The following is a 25,071-nucleotide window of genomic DNA, read 5'->3' as shown; positions in this document are numbered from 1 at the left end:
GATTCCCGAGTAGGAAATGTAATCTGCAAGTGTGGATTTAATCTCACTTTTACTTCATCATGCAGGAGATGGTTCTACATCAAATATTAAAAAAACTGTAGGTAATTGGTGCGGCTCTCAATATTTAAGGAGTACCGTGAAATAAATATAGATTTGTAATATGGATTTTAACATAAAATTTACAAGTATTTTTGGCAGCATTTACCCCCAAGTTAACAGCAACTATACAAACCATGGGGAGATGTAGCAGTGCTAACAATGGACACATATATGCAAGAGTTTGGGGTGTCAATGACTATGAGTAACAAGAAATGTTATTTTGGTTTTACATTTTGCGCTTAACGTACTTTGAAAATTGGTGTAAAAATATTTAGAACATATGTATGTGGCTCGGGTACTTGTAGTTATATTTGTTAACTTTGTTTAGGTCCTCGCGGACGTTTAACTTTGATGTACTTTGAATGTTCCAATTACAAATTATGTAGCGGGGAAACTTTGCTAAAATTTGGCTTTAATTTTAAAAAAATCGTTATGACTTAGTCATATCTTCATTATTAGATCTTTTCAGCATAAGGCATTATAAACAAAACTTGAACATAACACATGACTTTTTCCAAGATTACCTTAGGGATGAATCATAATAATATGGTTAACCAAAATAAATGTTCCTTCTATTACATTCAACATATCACAACCTTTCAGATTAGGATTTAAGATTTTTTTAAGCTCTAGGTAATGCATAAAAGATCTCTCGATACACAATATTTTGCGTTATATTGGTAGATGTTCAAGAATCATCATCAACAAAAATCTTTAATACCTTAGGAGAGGTAACACGACTAATCACAACATAATATTGAACATGGGTGAAAACAGATTTTGGTAAATAAAGGCCAACATTTTCCAGCGACTGACCATGGGATTTATTAATAGTCATTGCACAGCAGATCTGGAGAGGCATTTGCTTCCGCACTAATTTCAATGGTATCAGGGTCTCACTGGGAGCTAACTCCATTCGTGGAATAAAATGACGCGTTCCAACAAATGATCCACAAATCACTTCACATTCAACACAAAATCTCAAACATTTTGTAACAATCATCCTTGTTCCAGTACACAATCTGAGAGTTTGGTTTAGATTCCTCATAAGCATAACAACCGCACCAACTTTCAAACTTAATTCATGTGCAGGTATACCGGGAATGTTGATAGAATTAAGATATTCTATAGGAAAGTTTGAATTCAGATCTGCTTCTGTCCACCGAAATTTTTTCAGCGGAATCAACACTAAAATAAGAAACTGATACACCAGGAAGTTTTTCAACAATCAAATAATTTAAATGTGCAATTGCCTGGTTGGTTGGTGTTAGAATAGCTCTCTCGCTGAGGTATTTTGGATCTTAGCATCTGTGCTGAAATTCAGGATAGGTGGAATTCATCATATTGTCAACAGTGTTCTCAATACTTGTATCACAGAATTGAGATGGAATCACTATGTCATCCTCGCTACATTTATTAATTTCTTCCCGTGGGGGTCGTAAAGTGCCATTACCAACTTCAAGGACCCAGTTAGCGAAGATTTTTAAATCTTCAATCTCTTGTTCAGTACTCCTTTTGATTAAAGACGCATGTTGATCGAAAGAAGAAACACTTTGCAAATCGACCATAACAAAGACCGGGTTACGCATGCAAAAACGATATCACCCCTTTTGCCAAATATTATAACAGGCAATATTTGCCGAAAAGTCTCCCTAAGAACAACAATTATGCCTCCAAATGGCATAGAAGCACGAGAAATGTGAATAAATTTCATAATATCCCGTAGGGTGCGATCTAAATATTCAAAGGCATATGTATGTTGCATAGGGGCTTCATCCCAAATTATAAGTTTTGTTTTCTGAATTAAGGCTGCAATATCATAATTATGCCCAATAGCACAAAGAGAAAATTCATCAAGTACAATTGGAATTCTAAATCTTGAATGCGCAGTTCAGCCACCTGCAAAAGAGTTGCTGCAATCCCAGAACTGGCAACTGGTAAAATTATATCTCCTTGCGACCTTAATTTGGTTATTAAGGTACGCCACAAATACGTCTTACCACATCCATCGCTACAATAAAAAAAATAGACCTTCACCTTTTTCAACTGATTCTAGAATTTTAATGTAAAAAACAATTTGATCTTGGTTAAAGTTATGCAACAGCTGGTTGTGCTCTTTCTTCATTTCTTCCAAATTGTAGTTAGTTTCCTCGATAATAAGGTTATTCACACCATGGTTTAAATAACTGGAGGGATGTTGTGGCAACTGAGGATATTTCTTTAAAGATTTCCCAATTGATCGAAGCAAATCATCAATTTATGTAATAATAAAATAAATCAAAATGAATTTCAAATCAACATATTTCCTATTTGTTAAAAAAAAATTAATTAAAGCATGTGCTCTAAAATGTCATAATATTCGCCAACGCATAAAATTGGAGTTACATATCATTAAGAATTAGATTGGGATCTTTGTCTATGTTCCTTCGTCGCAGGAGAATATCATCTACCATATGTTTCCACTGACATTTTAACAATTCTGCAAGATCCGTTACCTTGCAATTTACAATGATATGAACAAAAAGTTGTCTAATCTGAGGAGGTAATGCACCATTTGAACATTGATGAATAACTTCATGCCACTCCTTATCATCATCCAAAAGTCCATGCTCCTTACAGGCATCCCTAAATATACTGTAACAAACACCATTTATGGTTCTCAATTCCTCAAAAGAAGTAGCTCCCCGAACTTTCATTAATAACATACGTAAGTACCACACTTCTCCACTACTGTGATGAGTATAAGACAATCTACCAATTTGCAGCCCTCTTTTTGAGTCATCCATTGTCGTGCACTATTATTCCAAACATAAAATTGGGGAATCTGATCATAGGTGTATTTCCTCGCATTTATATCAGTAATATTTAACTAAAAATAGGCTTCTAATTTGCTCAATCTCTCTTCCCGCAATCAACAACATTACGCAAAGACTTATTTGCACGAAATGTGCAATTTCTTTGCCCTGGTAAATAGAAAGGTAAACGCTCAACAGAAAAAGTACGGTGGTATATAGGAAACCCAAATATACAATAAGCGGATTCTGAACTACAAATGTATCGACCATCAAAGTAAGCGTTTATTTCATCAATGGGCTCTTCAATACTTTGATCAACTCTTCTCCTCTTCCTCCCAGTTATCTGAACTGTTGCAGTATCATGTCCTTTTAGGCAATATTTGAACAAATATTCTATGCTCCGAGCATGACAACATATTTCTATGTTCATGTGGCTTTGGTATTTAACCAACAAATCACAGTTATAAGGAACCACCCATTGATTGTCAAGATCAGCATTTCCTTTCTGCACAGTAATATGTTGTCTCCGTCGCATATACAAAGGAAAATCACACTCATCAAATACAGTACGAGCACAGTACCGAGTCCAAAATATACCATAGAAGAAGTTCAGTTTTAAGAATCAACTGCAAAATTGAGAAATATAATTATTTCTAACAATTTGTAATATTTAACTTACTTTTTGGGGAAATGGCGGGTACATTTTATTCCCTTCATGCAAGGAGATTTTGGGTTCTGCAAGCCGCAATGACCATAAATCATGTAAGCTTTCACTGCAGCATAACCAACGGGGTCTTTCACAGGATCTGGTATCTCCGCTGACACAAATTTGTCAACATTATGCCTAAGAAACTTCTTCGAATCACAATCAAGCCAAATCAACATATGTACATGCGGAAGTCCTCTCTTATGGAATTCAAATACATACATAACTAAAATTTACATTTCAGATTTTATTAGTACATAAAAAAAACAAATTTATCAATTAAGGAAAACTTTGGAATACTATATAACTTACTTCCAACACATTTCCCAAAATAAGATTTCTTCTTTATGTCATTTGTCATTTGATCAGGCTTCATTTTAAAAACCCTTGAAATAATGTTTGGACAGTTCTGAGATTGACATCCTGGGAGATACACTATCATTTTTTGAATTTCATCCCATATTGTATTGCATGTCATTGTGAGGAAGATATCTGGATGCCCAACATGTCGGCAAACAACAAGCGCATCTTGGAAATTATGTTGCATATAACATTTTGATCCAGCATAACCGGCTGGAAGAATGACTCATTGACCAACATTTGATGTATTAGAATCCCATTTTTGCATAAAATCACAAATATGATGATATAATTCATTCCGTAATATATTTTGATGCTTTCGGAACCAATACAATCGGGTATGCTCAATGCATGAAAATGCATCTACAACATACTGCTGGAATAGCCGATCACCTAACCTACACGTCATCCCTGCATAAATAAGTCAAGGCATGAAGAGCATTACTAATTTCATTCATTGGTGAACATTATAAAATTTATTTACAATAAAATTCAGCTAAGTATTTATATCTTCATTACATCGCACTTGAAATCTATAAGAATAATAATCTTTCATCGATATCATATCATGCTCTTTAGTTGACCGTGGATCAGCTCTTTGAAAAGGAATTTTATTATGGTAACCGTCTTCACTGTCTGGGAATAAAAGAGGATATTATAAAGTCATAAGCTTGGGATGAATGTAAGACACACGTTTCAACTTATCCATTTTAGAATAAACAATGATGTCACGGTTTACAGTCGGGGTGTCAGTCCCTCCTACCATTATTCTAGCTACATCATCAGAGGCAGATATGTGATTCTCCCTCCCACTTTGCGCCCAACAAACCTTCAACTCCACTTTTAAATTCACAATATCATTGTTTTCAAAACGATCACGCGCCATACGAAATTCCTGACATATATCATTGGTCTCATCCAATATTTGAATAAGTCCCTCAATTACATGAGCGTTAACCTTGAATTGATCAGCATTGTTAACCCAACGAAGTCTATTATTAACTTCATTAACAGTATTATAAATATATAATTGACAGAATTTTGGAGTATCACCATCATTCGGTATTAACGAACTAAAGACATGATGATTCTGTCCATTTAATTTGTATATATATGGGCCTCTACCACCATTTATAAAATGATCAACATTGCCACCAGCAGAGGTAAATGCAAACATGCTGTTATACAACCTTATACAACGTAAAAAAGCAGGGCCTTTAACTTTATCAGTATACAGTTGTAGTAGGTACGGGGGTGTTAGAAGAACAGGTGGGAGCTTCACCTCACCTTTCTTGCAACAAAGAGAAAAATTGGACTCTCGCGATTCACATTCTTATTTACACGTTCTTCTTTCCACATCTGTGCATTACAGTTAGCGCACCTAACATCTGGACTGCCCAATGAAGCATATTCATGTGGAATGACAATTTTCTTGTGCGCCATTCTGTTTATGGTTGAAGTAGGAGAGCATCTTCATCACGCAACTCATCAATCCAAGGTTCCTCTGTGCAATAATCATCTGTTCAAAAATATACAATCTAAGTATATTACGATAACTTCAACATCATTCTCATATAAAATCTTATTCAATTTTCTGATGTTACCAGCGCAGTCATCAGTTTCATCATGGTCTTGCAGTGAATCACGAATTATTGAAGACTCTGCAAATTTATAAATGCTTAAGTTTGACTTTTATGTTACCCAATGTAGCCAGAAATCTATCTATAAATAAATCATGAGGTATACAAACCTAGTTGATCATGATAGTCCTCTTCATTAATGTCATCTGTAATATTGAACTCGTCATCAAATAAGTTACGTGTCGAGTCACCATAAACCATGGGAGCCTTACCCTTGTCCTTTCTAGCACTTGGTAGTGGAGGAGTTGTTGAATTAGTAATATCAGATAATGGTGCTCTCGCCCTGGGGGTGATATTATTAGTAACATTTGTGCTCCTACCACTTGCACTACCTTAAAATTATATTATTCAAAACATTACTGACAGAAGAACAAATTAAATGCAGACTATTAAACAATATAAAAATTATTTAAGACTTAGGGAGCACCAAAACAGAGGAAAATGATTGAACTACGTTTGAGGTTATGCTGGACAATATATAATTAAATCGATCTTGCGTGGGAGTATTGTAAAATCCGCTTTATTTTTTAGTTTATTTATTAGATATTAGATATTAATCAGTTAAGATAAATATTTTAATTTAGAATATTTCAGAAAATTTATGTGCAAGTTATTTGAGTTAGGAAAAGATTTGTTATTTGTGGAAATAAGTGTAAGAATAATTTAGAAAATCAAAATCTTTTTAATTTAGGTAATTGTGTGTGTCAAATATTTTTATTTTTGGAATTTACTTGGAAATGATACAAATTTACTTAGAAGGAAATTTTATTATATCATAATTAGATTTAGGGTTTTATGTGCCTATATAAGGACCCTTTGGACAATAAAAATACTCGTACAGAAAATCGTTTTAAGAGGTATATCTCTTCCTATTTTTCGTGTTTGTGTTTGCTTCATGTTTGAATTATACGTATATCGTTTATATTTTAATGGATAGTTAATACAAACTTGATATATATGATCCCATGTATGCATGCTACTCTTTTAATTATTTAATGCCGAAATCATGATTTTGCATTATTATGTGGCGATAATATTATATATTAAATTGCATGAAACAAAGTCTAGCTTGGTTTTTGGGTTTACAAGTAATAAATTAGTATTTGTTTTCTTTTCTGGTGATTAGTGTCTAAATCATGCATGCATGTTAATATGTGTGAATGCTAATATATGTGAACTATAAAAGCTTAATGCTTCTGCTTATCTTTTAATTTTAGTTAGCGTTGGTATCAGTGTTAGTATAGATTTATTTAATTATTCAAATCATATTCTTGCGTATGTTATATATATAATTATTTATTTATTTGATGAGAAGAGTCAATGTGCATAGAAATTTGTAGTTAAATTAATTGATGCATATATTTGAAATCATAAAAAAACAAGAATATTTTTCACCTTATTTTCTAAGTTCTTCGACTTGTATTTATTTTTATATAATTCATATGAGCATGACTATGTTTAAGTTAATTTAGATGATTTGTGTGATGTATATATTAGTTTGTAATATTGGACTGGTCGCATTATTTGGGGTTATAATGCCATGCATGTATATATGTTTATGTGCAAGTAGTGATAGATTTATTGCACGTTAAGTTTAAAAGCATTATTGATCTATTTGCAATATTGTAAATCTGGACAAATCGTATTAGTGATGACGGGCTTTAAAGGCCCATTTGTTTTGTCTTTATTAATTGCTCGACTTTGCTTGTAATTTTGTTGTATATTATATAATAATAGTAATTGTTTGAATTGTCTTCTCTGTTAGCTAAAGGCGATACGTGAAATGCCTGTCTGATATTTATGATCTAATATAATGTCTGCTTGTGAGATGCGAATATAATTTGTTTAGAAATTTAATATTTAATTGTTTTCCGCTTGTTAAATTAGGATTTATTCGTGTTATTAATTTCAGTACTTTGAGATAAGTACTTTTGACTTACTTTTAATTTTCAAAAAAGATATTTCAATTCTGTTTTTGATTTCGTATGAGATATAAGAACTTTGATTTCGAAATTATAAGATATAAGTATTTGTGAATTTTAGAACTCAGTCTCTACGTTTTCGAACCCGTTCGTAATTTACGTTATAATTCCGGAACTAGTCTTAGATACCCTTAGTAGGCGCACAAGTGTGCAATTTTAGATACCTATTAAGGGCGCGTAATTATTGAACTTAAGATACCGACCACTGGCAAAGTGTAGTACAAAGAATAAGAATAAGAATTGGATGTCGGCTACTAGCAAAATGTGGCCGTAGATCAAGACTGTGGTACTTATAAAAATTATCGTTTCGTTCTGTTTTATTCTGTTCTGATCTGTTATAAAATTTGTTCTGTTATAAAATCTGTTATGTTCTGTTTTAAATTCTGAATTTTAAAATATAAAACTTTGGGTTGGATTTATTTTAGAAAATGTTTTACAAAATTATTATTGTTTTAAGAAAAATCGTTTTAAGAAAAATCGTTTTATTAAAACACTCATTATTTTTCTGTTTAAGAGTTAGTCAATTTGTACTTGCTGAGCTTTGTAACTCACCCCTTTTAATATTTCAGATTCGGAATATTTGGAGCATATTAAGAATAAGGAATGAGAATTACGTGGAGATCTGTGCTGCTGAGTTTCGTGCTACTTGAATTAGAATAAAGACTTTGTTTTTAGAGAATAAATTTGATTATCTGTTTAGACAATTAATATAGGATTTGTGGAGCTGCGTCTCTATTTTTATGATTTTGATTATTGAGTTTGACCGCTTTTTTGACCTTCGTTATATATTTTGAATTATCATATAAGAATCTATTTTATTTAGGTTTTTGTATTTAAAATTAATAGTCCGGAAATACGGGCTGTTACAAGTATTAACTGCAATAAAAAGTTAAAGTCTTAGCAACGGTATCATAGTTTCTGGTCAACAACAATAAAATAGTAAATGCTAACAATAAGTTTTCAACTTAATGATAGTAAATACCTAAAACAAAGACAGGAGTTAGGGGAGGAAATGGTCTTCCTGTGTATACAGGTTGAATATTCTCTTTGTCAGTAAAACCTCTTATTTTCCTTATCTTCACTTTCATGTTCTTGTTCTTGTAAGTACCTACCATGTAAATGGCAGTTAATACCGGTTCAATCTTCCAAGACATTACGTAAAGAGATGTAACCTGCGAGTTTAAGCAATTCGTCGTAGGTCCACAAACGCCAAGAACTATCGCCGGAATCATCCTGCAGATGTAACAACCATCTATAAGAAACTGATGTAACAACCATCTTACCTATATATGTAAGATGTAAAATGATACAACCATCTGTGACAATACGCACATCTTCTTGCATTGTTGCTTCACCTTCAATTTAAGAAACTGATTATTCAGGTACCTTAGCAGAATGATTAGGTGGATCAAATTTGAAATTTGAAATATTTACTGTTGACGGAGGAATCTGGTAACAACAAAGATTGAGGTTTCTCGCCGGAACTAAGATCTGTGACGGTGGTTCTTTGCCGGAAACTTAAGCGGTGTGTGGTTGATTGTGGTTGTTTTAGGATGAGATTGATCAGAGTAAGTGGTGGCTCTCTTTTCAGCTCTCAACTTCTTACCCTCTCAATGTGCCTACGTACCCTTTATATAGGGATCAAGCCTGACGTAGTTCTCGTAAAACAGGAAGTCTAATGAGTTTAGACTCCTTACTCCTAAGCCCAGTAGAAACTTATCTGATATTCATCTTCCGCTAGCTTTAGGAATGTCCAACTATGAGGCCCAACCGCAAAGGCCCAAGACTCTTCCGTAATCGTAGGACTTCACGGATAGTGCATCTCCCTGCGCAAGGATAACACTCCGCTACAACTATCTCCCTTAATTTACGAACGCAGGTATAGCCACGGTTCACCCCAAATGCCAGACGCGTCCCTGTCCCCCGAATGGGGATAACCCACCAGATAGCAGGACAGGTGATCCCAAGCTCTTGGGTGCAAAGTGCAGGATGACTCCAAACTTCTCCAACGAGGACACCCGTTGAATACAAGAACAAAGCTCCCAAAGCACACACCAAAGTAAACCCCACATCCCCAACGAGGACACCCGTTGAATACAGGAGGAGGCCTTCAATCATCAGGCATACCCCTGGAGGCCTTCAAGCTTTTCACGGGCATCCCCCTCCTTGACCGTCTCAAGGAGGGAATTCTTCAGAGAGTACCTGCAACAAATACATTAGTAAGAATAATCCTCCATTGCTCCTCTCCATGCAAGCTTTGTCCTGAATTCAACATCAAAAGTATATAGATCAAACACAGGACGCGTCCTGACCCTTTGGGCGCGTCCTCACCTTCATAAATCCAAACCTGTTTCTTCATCAATCGTTCCTTATAACATTCAAAATCACAGGACACGTCCTAGAATATAGGGCGCGTCCTTAACCTTATTAGACTTGCACCATCTCCTCTAAACCATCATGCACAACATTTCACCTTCAATAACGCATCCATGCTAAAGTAGGCGCGTCCTAAAGCATCCATCACCATAAGATTTCATCTTCCAAGCACTTTCATAAATATTGACGCGTCCATACAGCCTGGGCGCGTCCTTCCTTGACCATGCACTCTTCTCGCCTCGTAACATATCCCTTCTCAAGTAGGCGCGTCCTGAATACCTGGACGTGTCCTCACTTTCACAACGCAATACTGAGTTTGACTGTAATTAGCCCGCGTTTGACCCGAGTCAATCCAATGCCAAATTTTGGTTATAACAACTACCCCCCAAATTCCATTTGCAGTTAAAAACAAAATTGGAATTTCTTTCCAAATGAAATTTGGCTCAAAATAGGTGGACGCGTCGTTACTAGAAGACGCGCCTTGCTTTCACCTTCTGTATGTAGCGTACAGCTGTCATCCACAAGGTCGTCCTTCTATAAATATCCTAATTTCACCATACCACCACCACCATCTCTCTTTCTCTCACACAACCGCCATTGCCACCTTTTAAAGCAGGAATTTCGAGGTCCAAGTTCCGGCGATTTATCCAGCCATTTCCCTATTTCTTTAGCTCAATCCACTCCTCAACTCAAAAGGTACATAAATCTCCTCTTATTTCTTTATTTGGCCAACTACATTGATTTTAATGAGCAAGAAACCGTTCGTATACTTTTTGTTCATATCTATTGCTCTTCATGTTCATTTGTATGTATATATGTATGTATAGGTAAATATAACACGTTTAGCTTCCCTGATCTCCCAACTACATGTTTCTAGGATTTATCTTATCTCCCCCAAATTGTAACGGTCAATTAATATTCCTCCGCATCATAACCACGCAGGATGCGTCCTCCTGTCAAGGCGCGCCTTATTTTTCTTTGATAAATGCATTTGCTTAAGCCATTTTAAGTAAAGGTCACATAAGGGCAACACCTTACTAGGACGTGTGTTGACAGTGAATTTCATACGATAGATTTTTTTTTTAGCATATGGACGCGTCCTCAAATATTTATTCATTCTTTTGCAGCGGGAGGACGCGTCCTCCTTCTCACCATTTCATCCATTCAAAGCCCTCAACAAACGCCTCGGAATCTACTCCCCACATCTGATTTCTTTTAAACCCGACTTTCCCAACATCCACAGGACAAATTCCTTCCTTAAAGCAGAAAGACGCGTCTTCCGTTCCCTTAAATCAAAAAACTCAATAATGTCTGATTCCAGCTCTGACTTCATGGACCATGTTCCCATAATTTCAAGAATGGAAAAGAAGGGAGTCAAAAGGCAAAGAACTCCAATTCTCCATACAAGGGCCGCCATCGAAGATTGGACGGACGATGAAATTATCCCTTCTACAAGCCAAAAACCTCAAGGAATGGCTATTTCTGATATGGACGCGTCGAACCCACAGGACGCGTCATCTTCTCAGAGCGCGACTCCTTTTGGGGACGCGTCCCCATACAGTGTAAGTGAATTCGAGAGAAGGATTCCTGACCCTGAGACGTATCCCGTATCTCCTCAAAAGTCTGATCCTCCCCTAGAGCATTGGGAACCTTCAGATGTAGAAATAGATTGTGACTGGGCGAGGCTCGGTACCCTTACTGAAGCAGAGAAGAATGACAGGACGAAAAGAGAGGGTAAGCTGGCATGCGTAGCTCTTGATTCTACTGCGTCTGACCTGGAAATCCAGTGGCACATGAAATACTACGACATGGAAGGCATATGGGCGCGCCCTCTTCGAACCATGAGGCCACATATTTTTAACATTGGGAATCAAAGGATTCCTCGAATTGTGCTTACTCCAAAATTGATTTCTCTAGGCGTGGGCGCGCCCTTGCACCCATACATTAAGAAGATCCTGAAGTGGTATGACGTCGCTCCGATCCAGTTGTCTCCAAACTCATACAAACTGGCTTGGGCTTTGTACATGATGTATCACAACCTCAGGCTGGGCGCGCCCTCTATGAAGGAATTCAGCTTCTTTTTCAGCATAAGAAAATCAATTCCTGGTTATCACTTCTTAGTTGTCAACAAGTGGCTGAACAACAAGGGATTTAATGAAGGCAAGATCAGCCATAAAAGGGATTGGAAAGAACCCTTCTTTTATATCTATGACGTCAAGAGATCTCGTGTTCGTTTCAACCTAGAACCAAGTAAGTGACTCAAAAACATATTTTCATATACCGGACGCGCCCTCTTGGTATGGCGCGTCCTCCCTTTTTCTTTAACAAATTCTTACCATCCTTTATCTCTAGACAAAAGAGTCCAGAAAGAACTATCAGGGAAAAGGAAAAAGAGGGCAGACAAGGTTCTCCAGTATGCAGAGAAGCATTTTAACCTCAAAGACATGATTACAGAAGACAACCTCAAGCTAGTGGGCGCGTTATCACCCCGATTGGCTCTATCTGCAAGTTCCGTGAATTTCATAACGGCAAACCTGTTCTCACAACTTCAGAAAAAACCAGGGGCCTCAGTGCCGCAGAGGTGGTCAAGATTGACATTAGTAAGCAATTCAACTTAGAACAAGGTAAGTTTAAGTGAGGGAGGACGCGTCATAAATTTTGGACGCGTCCACAACTACAAAAATTAGCTCCCCATTCAAAAAATGTTAACTTACATAAGAATCAAAGGTGTTTCATGCACATACATCTGCTAAGGGCGCGTTTTTCCACATGACGCGTCCTTCTTGTTCTATATTCCTACAGTTCAAGTTTTTCCATAACTGTCACAACCAACATGTCTCTAGGAAGGGCGCGCCATATGTATAGGGCGCGTCATTATTTGCTTGATACATATATGCATTACTCATGTCTTTCATTTTCCTGATTATACCTTTATGCATTTACTCATTTTGGTTACCATCTTTTCATGTACCTTCTTACTTTTAATCTGCCATGCATGTAGAATTTTATATCACAACATGGGCGCGTCTTGCTCCCTGGACGCATCTTAATGCCTTTAACTAATATCTTTTCCTGTTTCTATTACATATATGGCCTCACTCTCCAAAGGATTCGCAATCGGGGCTTCCAAAAAACTAAGGGCAAGGAAACAGACTCCTACAAAGGTCGATCCAAAGGCAAAAACCCCAACTCCTATTGCAACTCCTTCTCCTCCTCCCAAGATAATCGACACCACTGTGCTAGACATTCCTGAAAGCATGGAGGATGTGCCCTCAAAGCGTCAAAAGACTGTCCCTGATGACCAGTCTTTCGTTCTCAGATACCTGGGCGCGTCTTCTGTTGGAAATTTCACAGAGGATGAAGTCAGAGGTTGGACTTTTAGAACGGAGCAGCAAACGGAGGAGGCCATGGTCAAGGCTGCAGCCGAGCTTCACCTGCATGCCAGGCAGAGCGCTAACATGGCTGCCAGGCTTAGGGCGCGTCTTGCTGTTATAGACACTGCAAAGAGCCAGGCCGAAGACAAAGTTAAATCCCTGGAGAGACACATTACCTTGCTTGTCCAAGAGAAAGATGCTGAAATCAGACGCCTGGAGGGGGAGAGGACGCGTCTAGAAACAGAAAAAGCTGTTTTGGAAGGCAATGTCTCCGCAATGGAAAAGCAAATGGACAGCGTCATCGCCCTGAACTCCACCATGCAGCTGGAGCTCGACACCCTGAATGATGATAGGCTGCATGGATGGACAGAGGAGAAAAAGCTAGTTTACCAGCACGGCTTCCAGGCTGGGTTTGAAGAATGGTGCTTTGGGTTCATTGCCAACGACCCAGAGTATACATTCTCAAAGTTTGATGCAGATACCCAGATATGGGTAAACGATTTCAGGGTCAGGGCCGCGGACTCCATCAAAAACAAGAGGATTTTTCTAGGCTTAGAGGAAGAGGACGCGTCTCCTGAGCCTGCTCCACTCCAAACTCAGCCTCCCCCTGCAGATGACCAGGACAAGCCCCAGGACGCGCCTCCTGTCTAGGACGCGTCCTATGTTTTTCATGTATTTTTCCTAAACTATCTTTAAAGGCTCGGGCCCTTTGAAGCCTTGCAAGTTGTAAAGACTATTTTTGAACTTCATTCACTTGCACTCTTTTTTTTTTACTCAAGTAATCATTTTCATGGGCGCGCCTTGTGTTTAGGGCGTGTCACCTTTGACTAATTTGCTAATATTTTTACTCCCGTCAAGCAAAACCCATTGTGGGCGCGTCCTTTCTAGTTGGACGCGTCTTTGCTTGTTTTGCAAAGTGCATGAGCACGGCACTACGTTGTACTTATGTATTTAACCAAGGCACAAGGCACAATGGGGCGCGTCCTTACTGTTTGACATACCTTAACGTTATCTTTCAGAAATATTTTCTCTCCGGGAGAACGCATCCTCGATAGGGACTTATTTTTATTTTTAAGTTAAGGAAACATTCAACTGAAAGAGCATCAACCAATATTACTTGGGCGCGTCCTTGGAAATAGTACACTTCCTAGTTCCATTTTTACTCAAGTTCTATTGTTCCCTTTAGCAGCCACTACGTCAATTAACATCCACATAGAACTATCAATCAAGACGCGCCTCACTTTTGATCTAAAATACATCATCCTTCACGCAGGACGCGTCTTTGACGAGCACTTTTTTCTTTTTTAATTATGTTGTCAATATTATAGTAACATCCAGTCTAAAGGAGCATCAACCAAGATAACTTGGGCGCGTCCTTGAAAAAAGTATATTTTTCTTGAGTTTCATTCATATAAAACCCTAGCTTAGGGCGCGCCCTACATTTAGGACGCGTCGTGAGATCAAGCAAACTGAGCAAATATCCTTTTGGAAAGTTTTAAAATTTTATTTATAATGCGCTCTGATGTCAAAAGTACACCAGTCCCACGGCTACTATGCTTTGTGGGGAAATTATTTCTAAAAAATGACCCTTCAACTAGTCCCAAGGTAAGTAGTACATGCACTACCCCCCTAGGCTAGGAGGAATTTATTTAATTCTAGCCTATAAACTGGGCATAACCCAAAATGATAAAAGAAATATGCAAGAGGCCAAAGCCACGCCTTACTGGTAATACTTTCGGAGATGTTCCGCATTCCAAGCTCGCGGAACTAGCTTCCTGTCCATATCTTCAAGGTGATAAGTCCATTTCCACAAGATGGACTTTATTCTGTACGGTCCTTCCCAATTAGCTCCAAACACTCCATGTTGGGGGTTCTTTGTGTTGGGCATCACTTTTCTAAGTACCAAATCTCCCACCTTTAGCAATTGTCCCTTTACCTTCTTGTTATAATACCTTGCGGCGCGTTGCTGATACGCCGCTAGCCTTAGCTGAGAATTTTTCCTCGTCTCCTCTAAGAGATCTAAATGAAGCCTTTGATTAACCTCAGCATCTTCTTTCCTGTAACAATCTCTGCGAAGTGATCCCGATCCAACTTCCACGGGGACCATAGCTTCATAGCCGTAAGTCAGCATAAACGGCGTTTCTCCCGTAGTAGATCGTGGCGTAGTGTTGTATGACCACATCACCTTCGGGAGTTCTTCAGGTCAATTCCTTTTACGTTCCTTCAGCTTGGTTTTGAGGGTATGCTTTATTATCTTGTTAACAGCTTCTGTTTGTCCATTACTTTGAGGATGATAAACCGCTGCAAACTCCTTCTTGATTTTCAATTCCTCACATAATTGTCGCAACTCCTTGCTATCAAACTGCTTTCCATTGTCAGAAACAAGCTTATAAGGGATTCCAACCCTGCATACGATTGAGTTGAAAACGAAATCCCTGATTTTCTTTGCGGTGATAGTAGCCAGTGGCATAGCTTCCGCCCATTTAGTAAAGTAATCGACCGCAACCACTGCATACTTGACGTCTCCTTTAGCTTTCGGCAATTCTCCGATAAGATCAATTCCCCACATGGCGAACGGCCATGGGCTTGCCATAGGCGTCAAGAGTGTAGCCGGCATAGACGAGTAGTTTGCAAAGCGCTGGCAGCGATCACATGCCTTGACGAAATTTGTAGCATCTTCTCTCATTGTGGGCCAATAATACCCTTGGCGCAACACTTTCATTGCCAATGAGCTACCCCCCGAGTGATTGCCACAGATTTCTTCATGCACCTCTCTTAGGATGTAATATCCTTCTTCTTCTCCAACACACCTGAGCAGAGGTTGGTTGAACCTTCTCTTGTACAGGACTTCATCGTATATCACATATCTTGCGGCTTGATAACGGAGTCGACGAGCCATAAACTTATCCTCGGGGAGTGTTCCCTTGCGAATGTAAGCTAGAATGGGCGTCATCCATGTTTCCTTAGGAGCCTCATCCACTTGCATAGTTTCTATCTCTGGGATACTAGGAACCTCCTGGATTTCAAGAGGGATGGATCCTATCAATACAGCCTCTTGTTGCGACCCCATTTTTGCCAGAGCATCCGCATTACTGTTTTTCTCCCGCGGAACGCATTCCAATCTAACTTCTTTGAACATTCCAATCAGGCGCTGTGTACATCTCAAGTATAATTCTGTTCGCGGACCTCGCGCTTGAAATCCCCCATTCACCTGATTCACTACCAACTCTGAGTCACTTCTTGCAATTAAGTTTCGCACCCCCATTTCCAAAGCAATTTTCAGGCCATTAATCAGCGCCTCATACTCCGCATCATTATTAGTTGCATAAAACTTGAAATGAATTGCGCTCATCAGATGGTGGCCTTCCGTAGATACAAGTACTATACCCGCACCCGCTCCTCCATGGTTAACCGCCCCATCCACATGCAAGATCCACCAAGGATACGGAAACTCTTCCAAGGACTCCTCAGAATGAGGCGGATGTAGCATTACCAAAGCTTTTTCAACAATTTCAGAGTCAAATTCCAATAAGAAATCGGCTAAGGCTTGCCCTTTTATCGCTGTTCGAGGTACATACTCCAAATCAAACTGTCCCAACTCGACAGCCCATTTCAGCATTCTGCCTGATGACTCTGGTTTGTGCAGAACCTGTCGCAGCGGGTACGCTGTACGAACTTCAATTCTATGGGCTTGAAAATACGGTCGCAATTTTCTTGACGCAAGAATCAGGGTGTAAACCAGTTTCTCCATACTTGTGTAGCGAGTTTCAGCGTCGTGTAACCGCTTGCTCACGTAGTACACTGGTGATTGCTGCTCATCCTCTTCTCTAACCAGAACTGCACTGATCGAATATTCAGACACTGCAAGGTACAGTATTAGAGACTCCCCGTCTAACGGCTTTGATAACATGGGAGGGTTTCCCAGTTGCTCCTTGATTCTTTTGAAAGTCTCTTCACATTCTGACGTCCATACAAAGTCTTTCCCAGCTAATTTGATAGCCTTGAAAAATTCCTTGCATCTATCGGACGATTTGGAAACAAATCGATTTAACACGGCGATTCTCCCAGTCAAACTCTGCACTTGTTTTACATTGTTGGGTGACTTCATATCCATCAATGCCTTGATCTTTGCGGGGTTGACCTCAATTCCCCTATGGTTGACAATGAACCCGAGAAACTTGCCCGACTCCACGCCGAACACACATTTTTGCGGGTTTAATTTCATACGAAACCTCCTCAGAATGTCAAACATTTCCATCAAGTGCTTGATGTGGTCACCTGCTACCTTGGACTTTACCAGCATATCATCCACATAGACTTCCATAGTTCTTCCGATTTAATTTTTGAACATCATGTTTACCAACCGCTGGTAGGTCGCGCCAGCATTAATCAACCCAAACGGCATTCCTATGTAACAGTACAACCTCCTGTCAGTAATGAAGGATGTATGTTCTTGATCGGGGCCATACATCGGAATTTGATTGTAACCGGAGTATGCATCCATAAAGCTCAGCAACGCATGCCCCGCTGTTGCGTCAACCAACTGATCGATTCTTGGCAATGGGAAGCTGTCCTTTGGACAGGCCTTATTGAGATCTGTGAAATCCACACATGTTCTCCACTTCCCGTTCGGTTTCTTTACCAATACTGGATTTGCAAGCCACTCGGGATAGAAAGACTCTTTGATCAGCCCCACCTCCAACAATCGGTCCACTTCTTCTTTTAACGCTATTGCCCTTTCCCCACTTACCGTGCGGCGTTTCTGACGTATGCCTTTACAATTCGGGAGGATATTCAAATGGTGACACATTACCTCCGGGTTAATTCCTATCATATCTGAATGACTCCAAGCGAAGACATCAAGATTTACAATTAGAAAGCGGGAAAGGCTTCCTCTTATCTCATCACCCAACTGGGATCCCACTTTCAAAACCCTGCTCGGATCATTTTTATCAACCGGAATAGATATTGTGACTTCGGCCGGTCCCGTCTTTTCGGCGGGCATAAGGATCCTGAGATCCAAATCGAAATCGAAGTCTCGGGGGTCTTCGACTTCCACTTTTTCATCTGAGGGCGCGTCCTCGTTTGGAGGAGCATCAACCTTAATTTCGTTCAAGGGTGCATCCTTATTTTGAGGAGCATCCACCTTGAGGTTATTCCCGAGACCTTGCAAAATTTCACTTCTTCCTTCCAACTTTTCCCCGTTAACCTCTTTCTGTATGATCGCCTTGATATGGTTCACCACCACTTCCTCCACGCTACGGATCCTCGAAATATGTCCCCGCGTCAAAAAAGAATTACCAGAGACATTGGTTTCTTCCTTCCCGGGGCTTTCAACGAAATAGTGGGCATGAACCTCTTCACTTGATTTGGCATGAATATCTTCTGCATCCTCAAATGGGAGACCTTTCCTTTCATACCTTCTTCTACGAAATTCCTTGACAGCCTTATGATAGCAGTCACGTGACTCATACTGTGACCCTCTCAGACTGCCAACCCCGTTTGCCGTTGGGAACTTTATCATCAGGTGGTGTATCGAGGTTATCACCCTGAATACTCACAACCAAGGTTTGCCGACCAGCACATTATGCGCGGAATCCTGATCTAGCACCTTGAAATCTATCATTTGGGTAACCGACAAGGCCCCTTCTTCGAGTGTGACGGGAAGCCTGACAGAACCCATGACTCTCACTGTTTCCCCAGTAAAGCCATAGACGTGCGCATCTTCGAAATACATGTCACTATCTGGAAAACCCAGCTTTTTGTAGGTGCTGTAGTACAAGATGTTTGTAGAACTCCCATTATCCAAGAAGACTCGATGTACGTTCATTGCCCCAATGAGCATGGTAATCACCAGCGCATCGTTGTGGGGATGATGCACCCACCTAGATTCTTTTTCCTTGAACGTAATATCAGCGGACTCCCCCTTAAAGACATTCGGGGGTCTATCTTCCAAGCTGTGGATGTTGGTGAGCGGTGGATGTCGCGCTTCCCTCGCGTTTTTCTCCAGTGCTCGATTACTATCACCAACAAAAGGGTGTCCTCCAAAAATTGCCCTGATACTGCCAGCCCTCTGAAAATTGACCTCTGCCATTTTTTCAACATCCTCCACCCGCGGGGTCAGTTTTTCATCCTTACCTTTGTCGTCAAGTCCCCTGCGTCGTTTCACCTTGTCAATCCATTCTCCTAGGTATCCTGCCTTGATCAATTCCTCAATCTCATCCCGTAAGTGGCGACACTCATGGGTGTCATGGCCAGTAGACTCATGGTAGTCACAATACTTCTTCTTGTCTCTGCTCTGCCATGAAGTTAAACGGTCGGGCTTCTTGAAGATTCCTCTATCCTTATTTACTTCGAAGATATGATCAATGGACGCCGCCAGCGGTGTATAATTGCTAACTCTTCTCTTGTAGTTCGATGGTGGGCTCCATTCTCTCCGCGAGCTCACAGTATTTACCCTGTTAGGGCTTCTGGCGTTTCGCCGATAATCTGGGCTCAAGGATCTGTCCCTTCTCTTGGATCGCCCCTTGGAGTTATGGGTATTGTCATTCTTTTTTATTTCTACAAGCGACTGCTCGATCGCTTTGAACGACTCCGCATGCGCAAGCACATCAGCCAGCGACACTGGGTCCTTCCCTTGCAGGTGCTTCCAGAAATCCGTCTCCACACGCAACCCAGCTATAAGCAATATTTTCAATGTTTCATCAATTGCACCCCTCACCAAAGTAGATTCTGCATTAAACCTCTTGAAATACGAAGTCAAACTTTCTCCTTCCTTTTGTTTCACATTAGCCAGCGTGGTAACAGGTGGTGTATACTTCACCGCGGCTTGGAATTGTGTCAAAAATAAAGTTTTCATCTGTTCCCAGGATGAAATCACACCCGGACCAAGTTTTTGGAACCACTGCTGAGCACCCTCTCTAAAAGTAGCTGCCAGGAGACGGCATCGAGCCAAATCAGGTACTTGATATATATCCATTTCAATGTTAAAACGCCCCAAGAACTCCACAGGATCAGAGTTCCCGTGGAAACGCAAGTCATTGGTTGTGTTCCTGTATCCCGCGGGCAATTACGCCTCCCTCACAACAGCAGCAAAAGGAGAAGGAGCTTGCGCAGTCGCCGTTACTCTTCCTCCCTCAAGATGGTTGAGCAACCTCTTGAGGTTGTTCACATTAAACGTCCCTACACCAGGAATGGTTTGAATATTAGGCTGTTGGGGTTGCTCTGCGACTTGCTGAAATTCCCCTTGATTACCCCCCGGGTGTGGCGGAGGATCTCGCCGCCCCTCGCCCTGAGGCTGCAGCGGTGGCATGTTACCATTTTGGTCCTGTATATTTTCCCGTACGCGAGGTTCATCTTGGCCGCGTTGCAGAATTTCATCATTGTTCTGCATTCTTACTTGAATTCGCCCGCCGTCCTGGTCATGAGGACGCGCCCCAGACCCATTACCAGTAACGCTGTGGGAAGCTACGGGAATAACGGCGGGGGCCTCTCCAGCGGAATGTGCTCCACCTCTCCTACCATTGTAAGGGGCTCTTCCGTATTGATATCCCATTCTTTCTCGTCCATTCCTTTAATATCCCCGGTAGTAATTCCCGGGCCTTCCTCGCGGAGGGGCACGCTCGTGCTCGCGGTGCCGCACCCCGTCATCCCTTTGGAATGCGGGGGGCACACGCGTCTTATCACGGAGCCTCGCTTCTCCGGCGTTTACTTCCTTTTGCCATTCTACCAACAACATCCTCAAATCGTCATCCTCCAACCTTATGCCAAGCCTCCTTTTCAAGGCTGAAAGATCCCTTCCTCCCTCGTCTTGGTTTTGAGCGTTCTTCGCACGACGACGCTCGTCCATCGTACGCCCAGACCTATGCGGGTGTGGCACTACCTGGTTGCCCAGGTGAGGCCTTTCTCTACCTTCAGTGTCCTCATCCGCAAGCTCCACAATAGGTTCTACATCATCAGAATACTGCAAACGCCGTGGAGTGATTCGCGGGTTATCCCCGCTCCCCTGGGTATCTCCCTCAACTACAGGGGCTTTCCCCAAGGCATGACCATGACGGGGGAAACGACGACCTTTCCTCATCTTTCGGCGCTCCACCGTGTTCAGTCTTGAGTTAAAACTGTTAAGAGTATCCCCCATGCGATACAATTGCTCCAATATATCAGCGTTGCTGATGAGAACTGGAGGTGTCCCCCCCCACATCCGGAGCCCTTGGTGGATCCGCCATGTTTCTGGGAACGTAAGGTTCGTGGTGAGTATAGCGCCCCCCGCCTTCGCCTTCAGACCTGCTGTCACTTCCATCATAAGAACTTCCATCACGATCGTAAGACATCTTTTCCTCCTAAGATTGCGACCTTAATTAGCACCCCTCCTTCTAGCGCCAATTTGTTGACGGAGGAATCTGGTAACAACAAAGATTGAGGTTTCTCTCCGGAACTAAGATCTGTGACGGTGGTTCTTTGCCGGATACTTAAGCGGTGTGTGGTTGATTGTGGTTGTTTTAGGCTGAGATTGATCAGAGTAAGTGGTGGCTCTCTTTTCAGCTCTCAACTTCTTACCCTCTCAATGTGCCTACGTACCCTTTATATAGGGATCAAGCCTGACGTAGTTCTCGTAGAACAGGAAGTCTAATGAGTTTAGACTCCTTACTCCTAAGCCCAGTAGAAGCCTATCCGATATCCATCTTCCGCTAGCTTTAGGAATGTCCAACTATGAGGCCCAACCGCAAAGGCCCGAGGCTCGTCCGTAATCGTAGGACTTCACGGATAGTGCATCTCCCTGCGCAAGGATAACACTCCGCTACAGCTATCTCCCTTGATTTACGAACGCAGGTATAGCCACGGTTCACCCCAAATGCCAGACGCGTCCCTGTCCCCCGAATGGGGATAACCCACCAGATAGCAGGACAGGTGATCCCAAGCTCTTGGGTGCAAAGTGCAGGATGACTCCAAACTTCTCCAACGAGGACACCCGTTGAATACAAGAACAGAGCTCCCAAAGCACACACCAAAGTAAACCCCGCATCCCCAATGAGGACACCCGTTGAATACAGGAGGAGGCCTTCAATCATCAGGCATACCCCTGGAGGCCTTCAAGCTTTTCACGGACATCCCCCTCCTTGACCGTCTCAAGGAGGGAATTCTTCAGAGAGTACCTGCAACAAATACATTAGTAAGAATAATCCTCCATTGCTCCTCTCCATGCAAGCTTTGTCTTGAATTCAACATCAAAAGTATATAGATCAAACACATGACGCGTCCTGACCCTTTGGGCGCGTCCTCACCTTCATAAATCCAAACCTGTTTCCTCATCAATCGTTCCTTATAACATTCAAAATCACAGGACACGTCCTAGAATATAGGGCGCGTCCTTAACCTTATTAGACTTGCACCGTCTCCTCTAAACCATCATGCACAACATTTCACCTTCAATAACGCATCCATGCTAAAGTAGGCGCGTCCTAAAGCATCCATCACCATAAGATTTCATCTGCCAAGCACTTTCATAAATATTGACGCGTCCATACAGCCTGGGCGCGTCCTTCCTTGACCATGCACTCTTCTCGCCTTGTAACATATTCCTTCTCAAGTAGGCGCGTCCTGAATACCTGGACGCGTCCTCACTTTCACAACGCAATACTGAGTTTGACTGTAATTAGCCCGCGTTTGACCCGAGTCAATCCAATGCCAAATTTTGGGTATAACATTTACCAAAGGAATTAGGTGTAGGGTGCATGTCACAGCGCCACATGCATGCCATGACGTCAATTAGCACGACATGCATTTTCATGATTCAGCATGCCTTTTTACTATTTTTTTATTTTTTAATAATTATTTTAATATTAGAAATATCCAGAAATACCAAATATAATTTTAAAATATTTACATATATTTTAATTATATCCTTATTATATCCTTAAGAGGAATCTTATCAAAATATTTGGTAGTTATGGTCTTGTACCGCCAAAATAATTTCAATCGTTGGATCATAAAGATAACATCCTAGCCGAATAGAAAATAATCACATTGTTCAAATACTATTCAAACACGAGAATACGATATAATTTTCGAATACGATTCTAAATAGAATATGATTAGAGGTTCAATCAATCATAAATAAAAAGGATTGTTCTACTAATCCCCGGATACTAAAATATGATGTAATGATATAACTGTAATATGATGCAATGATATAACTGTAATAGCTATATAATATACATGACAAAAAAGTAATTAAATTCAAAATTCGTATATTTTTCAATATCTGCATATTTGTTGAAATAATATTGCAACAAACTGTAAAAAATAATAACAATATAAATACAAACATCAAGAGTAATAATATACTACATTAAAAAATTCTAAAATAAATTTTAAAAAATTTAAAAAATAAAATAAATAAATTTTAAAAAACCGTGCATCGCACGGGTTATAAGCTAGTATCTAAAAAGTTATTAATTTAAATGAGTATTATGATGGTATTTGATTGTTACTGTCAACTAACTTTAATTTTATATTTAAATTCACTTTATATTAGTATAATAATAATTTATTATATTTTATTATATTTAATTGATAAGTGGATGTCATTTGGGCATGTATTTTGGCAAAAAACATGCCTATAGGCAAGGAAGTCTCGTGACCGGTACCCTAATTAGATGGGTACTGATGAATGCAGCAGCTTGCACAATAAGATTGGTGGGGAGAGTTTTTTTATATTATTATTTCTGTACTTTTAACATTAAACAAAGCAATCCAACAGGGCACTTGCTTTGACCGTGGTTTTGTTGGTAATTATTCAGAAAAGCAGGGGTAAAAATCATAGAATTTTTATAACTGTAGCAAACGGCAACATGCACTATAATATAATATAAATAGATTATTATAGTAGTAATATACATATGACATATGCATATTTAGTTTTCTTGCCCAAACATCAAATGTTTGTTGTTTGTTAAATATTTTATAATATTTCAATCTCAAATTAAAATAAGTATCGACAATTACTCCACTTAAATATATATATATATATATATTTAGGATTTAATAATTCTCCTTTATATTTTAAAAATATTATGAAATTGAATAAAAAACCCAACTAATTTAATAATATTTAATTTTAAGGATTCACCAATCCCATTTTAAAATTTAGAATTTTTTTTAAAAAAAACAATAAAAAATATCCGATTTAGGATTTAGCATTTAGGACTCACTACTTGCCATAATCTAAACCCTAATTTAATCTATAATTTAGGAAGAGTACAAAATATCAACCACTATACTAATACTTTGTTGTCTAAATAATGACATTTTGAGTCAATCTCACCATATTTCACGCCATCAGAGAGTTAAGAATTTAGAATTATTCTCAATTATGACACACTGCCTACAAATTATTCCATATAATCCCCTTTTCCTCGCAGTAGCTAACAATTCTTGATCCCCACTGCACAGAAAGTCAGGATATATGTCGAGGGAGTTCAAGTTTTTGTAAAGACAATAAGACATGCAAGTCTTTGCAAGGGACCATTATCAAGGAAACACTCATACAAGACATATCTTTTGGAAAAAATAAAATTACAGCCAATATTTCATTAAATTCGTCAAACATATTAAAAATTACAAACTTCAAAATTTTTCCAATTCAAACACAAAAAAATTACACACGTTCCATTTCCCCTTTAAATGCTAACTATATCTAACTAAATAATCCCCACGACGCAATTACTTACGAGGATGCAA

General features: G+C 39.8%; 4 protein-coding genes across 4 annotated transcripts; all 4 read right to left on the bottom strand.

Moving 5' to 3' along the window:
• Window positions 1–787: 787 nt before the first annotated feature.
• LOC141685536 (uncharacterized) lies at window positions 788–2,885 on the bottom strand. Its single transcript, XM_074490632.1, has 2 exons — window positions 2,595–2,885; window positions 788–1,300 (listed from the first exon to the last, which is right to left on the bottom strand). The coding sequence occupies exons 1-2, from the start codon at window positions 2,883–2,885 to the stop codon at window positions 788–790; spliced, it is 804 nt and encodes a 267-aa protein (XP_074346733.1).
• A 106-nt stretch (window positions 2,886–2,991) lies between these two features.
• On the bottom strand, window positions 2,992–3,429 carry LOC141685531 (uncharacterized). Its single transcript, XM_074490626.1, has one exon. The coding sequence runs from the start codon at window positions 3,427–3,429 to the stop codon at window positions 2,992–2,994; it is 438 nt and encodes a 145-aa protein (XP_074346727.1).
• A 140-nt stretch (window positions 3,430–3,569) lies between these two features.
• Window positions 3,570–5,403, bottom strand: LOC141685526 (uncharacterized). The gene is made up of 4 exons (XM_074490621.1): window positions 5,243–5,403; window positions 4,654–5,150; window positions 3,913–4,173; window positions 3,570–3,826 (listed from the first exon to the last, which is right to left on the bottom strand). Exons 1-4 carry the CDS (start codon window positions 5,401–5,403, stop codon window positions 3,570–3,572), a joined length of 1,176 nt encoding a protein of 391 aa, XP_074346722.1.
• Window positions 5,404–18,889: 13,486 nt separating this feature from the next.
• On the bottom strand, window positions 18,890–20,887 carry LOC141685520 (uncharacterized). The gene is made up of 3 exons (XM_074490616.1): window positions 20,487–20,887; window positions 19,614–20,252; window positions 18,890–19,487 (listed from the first exon to the last, which is right to left on the bottom strand). The coding sequence occupies exons 1-3, from the start codon at window positions 20,885–20,887 to the stop codon at window positions 18,890–18,892; spliced, it is 1,638 nt and encodes a 545-aa protein (XP_074346717.1).
• Between the last annotated feature and the right edge of the window lie 4,184 nt (window positions 20,888–25,071).

The sequence above is a fragment of the Apium graveolens genome, chromosome 2, assembly GCF_009905375.1.
Source record: "Apium graveolens cultivar Ventura chromosome 2, ASM990537v1, whole genome shotgun sequence".
NCBI classification, from domain to species: domain Eukaryota; kingdom Viridiplantae; phylum Streptophyta; class Magnoliopsida; order Apiales; family Apiaceae; genus Apium; species Apium graveolens.
This window is presented reverse-complemented; position numbering and strand designations above follow the sequence as displayed.

Coding starts and splice junctions, on each gene's coding strand:
- LOC141685536 (XM_074490632.1), bottom strand. CDS start 2,885: ATGGATGACTCAAAAAGAGGGCTGCAAATTGGTAGATTGTCTTATACT. Junction 1,301..2,594: donor ATATCATTGTAAATTGCAAG/GTAACGGATCTT, acceptor CTGGTGTATCAG/TTTCTTATTTTAGTGTTGAT.
- LOC141685531 (XM_074490626.1), bottom strand. CDS start 3,429: ATGCGACGGAGACAACATATTACTGTGCAGAAAGGAAATGCTGATCTT.
- LOC141685520 (XM_074490616.1), bottom strand. CDS start 20,887: ATGGGATATCAATACGGAAGAGCCCCTTACAATGGTAGGAGAGGTGGA. Junction 20,253..20,486: donor AATGTGAACAACCTCAAGAG/GTTGCTCAACCA, acceptor AGCTACTTTTAG/AGAGGGTGCTCAGCAGTGGT. Junction 19,488..19,613: donor CAGAGCAGAGACAAGAAGAA/GTATTGTGACTA, acceptor GAAACGACGCAG/GGGACTTGACGACAAAGGTA.
- LOC141685526 (XM_074490621.1), bottom strand. CDS start 5,403: ATGGCGCACAAGAAAATTGTCATTCCACATGAATATGCTTCATTGGGC. Junction 5,151..5,242: donor TTTGTTGCAAGAAAGGTGAG/GTGAAGCTCCCA, acceptor ACGTTGTATAAG/GTTGTATAACAGCATGTTTG. Junction 3,827..3,912: donor TTTTGGGAAATGTGTTGGAA/GTAAGTTATATA, acceptor TGTAAATTTTAG/TTATGTATGTATTTGAATTC.